Raw genomic sequence first — 2,969 nt, 5'->3', positions numbered from 1 at the left:
GACAGCCAGCCCCAGCCGGAGCGCGGCGTGGGAAATGTCGGGGTCACGCTCAGCTGGGCGATGTCGCCATGGCACTGTCACCTCCCCATGGCGCTGTCACCTCCCCCATGGCGCTGTCACCTCCCCCATGGCGCTGTCACCTCCCCCATGGCGCTGTCACCTCCCCGGCCCTGCCACCCCCATGGCGCTGTCACCCCCACAGTCCTGTCACCCCCATGGCACTGTCACCTCCCTGGCCCCTGTCCCCATGTCCCCATCACTGTGTCCCTGTCACCTTCTCCTTGTCCCCAACCCCCATCTCCATGTCCCCCTGTCCCCATGTCCCATGTCCCTGTCCCCATGTCCCTGTGTCCCCTGTCCCTGTGTCCCCTGTCCCCGTGTTCATATCCCTGTCCCCATATCCCTGTCCCCATGTCCCCGTGTCCCCATGTCCCTGTCCCCGTGTGCCTGTCCCCTCTCACCTTCCCGGGGCGCTCGGGGGTCCCACACAGCCCAGAGCTGGGCACAGAAGAAGGGGCTCCAGCAGAGCTCACTGTCCCTGTGTCCTCATGTCTCCCTGTCCCCATATCCCTGTCCCCGTGTCCCCATGTCCCTGTCCCCATATCCCTGTCCCCGTGTCCCCATGTCCCTGTCCCCATATCCCTGTCCCCGTGTCCCCTGTCCCCGTGTCCCCATGTCCCCGTGTCCCCGTGTCCCTGTCCCCTGTCCCCTCTCACCTTCTCGGGGCGCTCGGGGGTCCCACACAGCCCAGAGCTGGGCACAGAAGAAGGGGCTCCAGCAGAGCACGAACACGCCCAGCACCACCACGGCCATGCGGTGGCTCTTGGCCCGGGCCCGCCCGAGCCCCCCGGGACCCCCGGGGGACCCCCGGAGCGCGCGGGCCACGGCCACCAGCAGCACCCCCAGCAGCACGGCGGGTGCCACCAGCACGGCCAGCGCCACCCAGGTGACATAGGCGCGGGCGCCCCAGGGCTGCGCGAAGGTGGCCCAGCAGTCGCTCTCGCCCGGGGCCACCTCGCGCTGCCCGAAGATGCCGACCTGGGGCAGCCCGAAGAGCAGCGCCAGCGCCCACGCCGTGGCCAGCGCGTCCCAGCGCCGCCGAGCCCGGGCCAGCCCCGAGCCCGCCCGGGCCAGCCCCGAGCCCGCCCGGGCCAACGCCACCCGCCACCAGCGCCCGCCGGCCCCCGAGCCCGCCGCGGTGGCCCCGGTCCCCTGGGGGGTGGCCCCGGAGCTCTCCGTGGTGGCCCCGGACGGCGCCGGGACAGCCCCAGACCCCACCGCGGTGGTCCCGGTCCCCTGGGTGGTGGTCCTGGTGTCCCCCATGGTGGCCCCAGATCCAGCTGGGGTGGGCTCAGGCATCCCCGTGGTGGCCCAGTTCGTCTTTGTGGTGGCCCCAAATCCCCCCGTGGTGGCCCCAGATCCCCCCGTGGTCGTCCCGGATCCCCCCACGGTGGCCCCGGACCCCGCCGTGGTGGCCTGTGACAGGGACCTCGTGGGCATCTGGGGTGACAAGGGAGGTGATGGGGACATGGGGGTGACATGAAGGGACATCGGGCTGCCATTGGGGCTTGGGGACACTGGGGACACATAGAGGGACATTGGGGTGGCATTGGGGCTTGGGGACACATGGAGGGACATTGGGGTGGCATTGGGGCTCGGTGGCACTGAGGTGACATGGAAGGACACTGGGGCGACATGGAGGGACATTGGGCTGCCATTGGGGCTTGGGGACACTGGGGACACATAGAGGGACATTGGGGTGGCATTGGGGCTCGGTGGCACTGGGCTGACACGGAGGGTTGGGGACACGGGGGTGGCACAGGGCCCTGGGGGGCACAGAGGGGATGTGGCAGCGGTGCTGTCCCCGTGTCCCCAGCCCCCCGCAGGTTCCCACGTGCCATCCCAGGTGTCCCTGCGTCCCCGTGCCCCGTCCCTGCTGCTGTCCCCGTGTCCCCACCCCCAGCACCCCTTGGCTCCCTGTGTCCCAGCCCGGGTGTCCCCGGTGTCCCTGTGTCCCCACCCCCAGCACCCCGAGTGTCCCCTCGTGCCACTCCCAGTGTCCCCAGCCCAGCACCCCTTGGCTCCCTGTGTCCCAGCCCGGGTGTCCCCGGTGTCCCTGTGTCCCCACCCCCAGCACCCCGAGTGTCCTCTCGTGCCACTCCCAGCGTCCCCACGTCCCTGTCCCCTTGTCCCACCCCGTGTGTCCCCACTTCTGGTGGCCCCGCTGTCCCCAAGCCCCCTCCGGTGCCACCCCCAGCCCCTGCCACTTCCAGCGTCCCCGTGTCCCCCTGTTTGTGTCCCTCCCCGGGTGTCCCCGGTGTCCCCGTGTCCCCCTGTTTGTCTCCATGTCCTGTTCTCCCCAGTGTCCCCAGCAGTGTCCCCGTGTCCCCTGCCCCACCCCCAGCACCCGGACTCTCCCCGTGTCCTGGTGTCCCCACCGCCCCCAATGTCCCTGTGTCCCCCAGACTGTTCCCATGCCCTGGTGTCCCCAATGTCCCCAATGTCCCCACTGTCCCTGTGTCCCCCAGACTCTCCCCATGCCCTGGTGTCCCCAGTGTCCCTAGCGGTGTCCCCGATGTCCCCGTGTCCCCTGCCCCACCTCCAGCACCCGCACTGTCCCTGTGTCCTGGTCTCCCTGATGTCCCCAATGTCCCCAGTGTCCCCATGTACCCCAGACTGTCCCTGTGTCCTGATGTCCCTAATGTCCCCAGTGTCCCCAGTTTGCCCCCGTGTCCTGGTGTCCCTGCTGTCCCCGTGTCCCCTGCCCCACCTCCAACACCCAGACTGTCCCCGTGTCCTGGTGTCCCCACCGTCCCCAATGTCCCTCTGTCCCCCAGACTGTCCCCGTGTCCTGGTGTCCCCACTGTCCCCACCGCCCCCAATGTCCCCGTGTCCCCCACTTTGCCCCCACGCCCTGCTCTCCCCACCGCCCCCACCCCTCCCCTTCGGGCGCTCGGGGGTCCCACACA

General features: G+C 70.2%; 1 protein-coding gene across 1 annotated transcript in view; it reads right to left on the bottom strand.

Annotated features, from left to right (window-relative positions):
- The window catches only part of LOC121342201, a gene marked incomplete at its 5' end in the record, with an annotated part of 7,319 nt that overhangs the window by 3,830 nt on the left and 520 nt on the right, over positions 1–2,969 (bottom strand). The window contains one exon of the mRNA XM_041416431.1: positions 717–1,939. Within this exon, the coding sequence (XP_041272365.1) occupies positions 717–1,939 (1,223 nt within the window). The remainder of the gene's footprint in view (positions 1–716; positions 1,940–2,969) is intronic.

This window comes from Onychostruthus taczanowskii, unplaced genomic scaffold (genome assembly GCF_017590055.1).
Source record: "Onychostruthus taczanowskii isolate IOZ18803 unplaced genomic scaffold, ASM1759005v1 scaffold510, whole genome shotgun sequence".
NCBI lineage: Eukaryota > Metazoa > Chordata > Aves > Passeriformes > Passeridae > Onychostruthus > Onychostruthus taczanowskii.
This window is presented reverse-complemented; position numbering and strand designations above follow the sequence as displayed.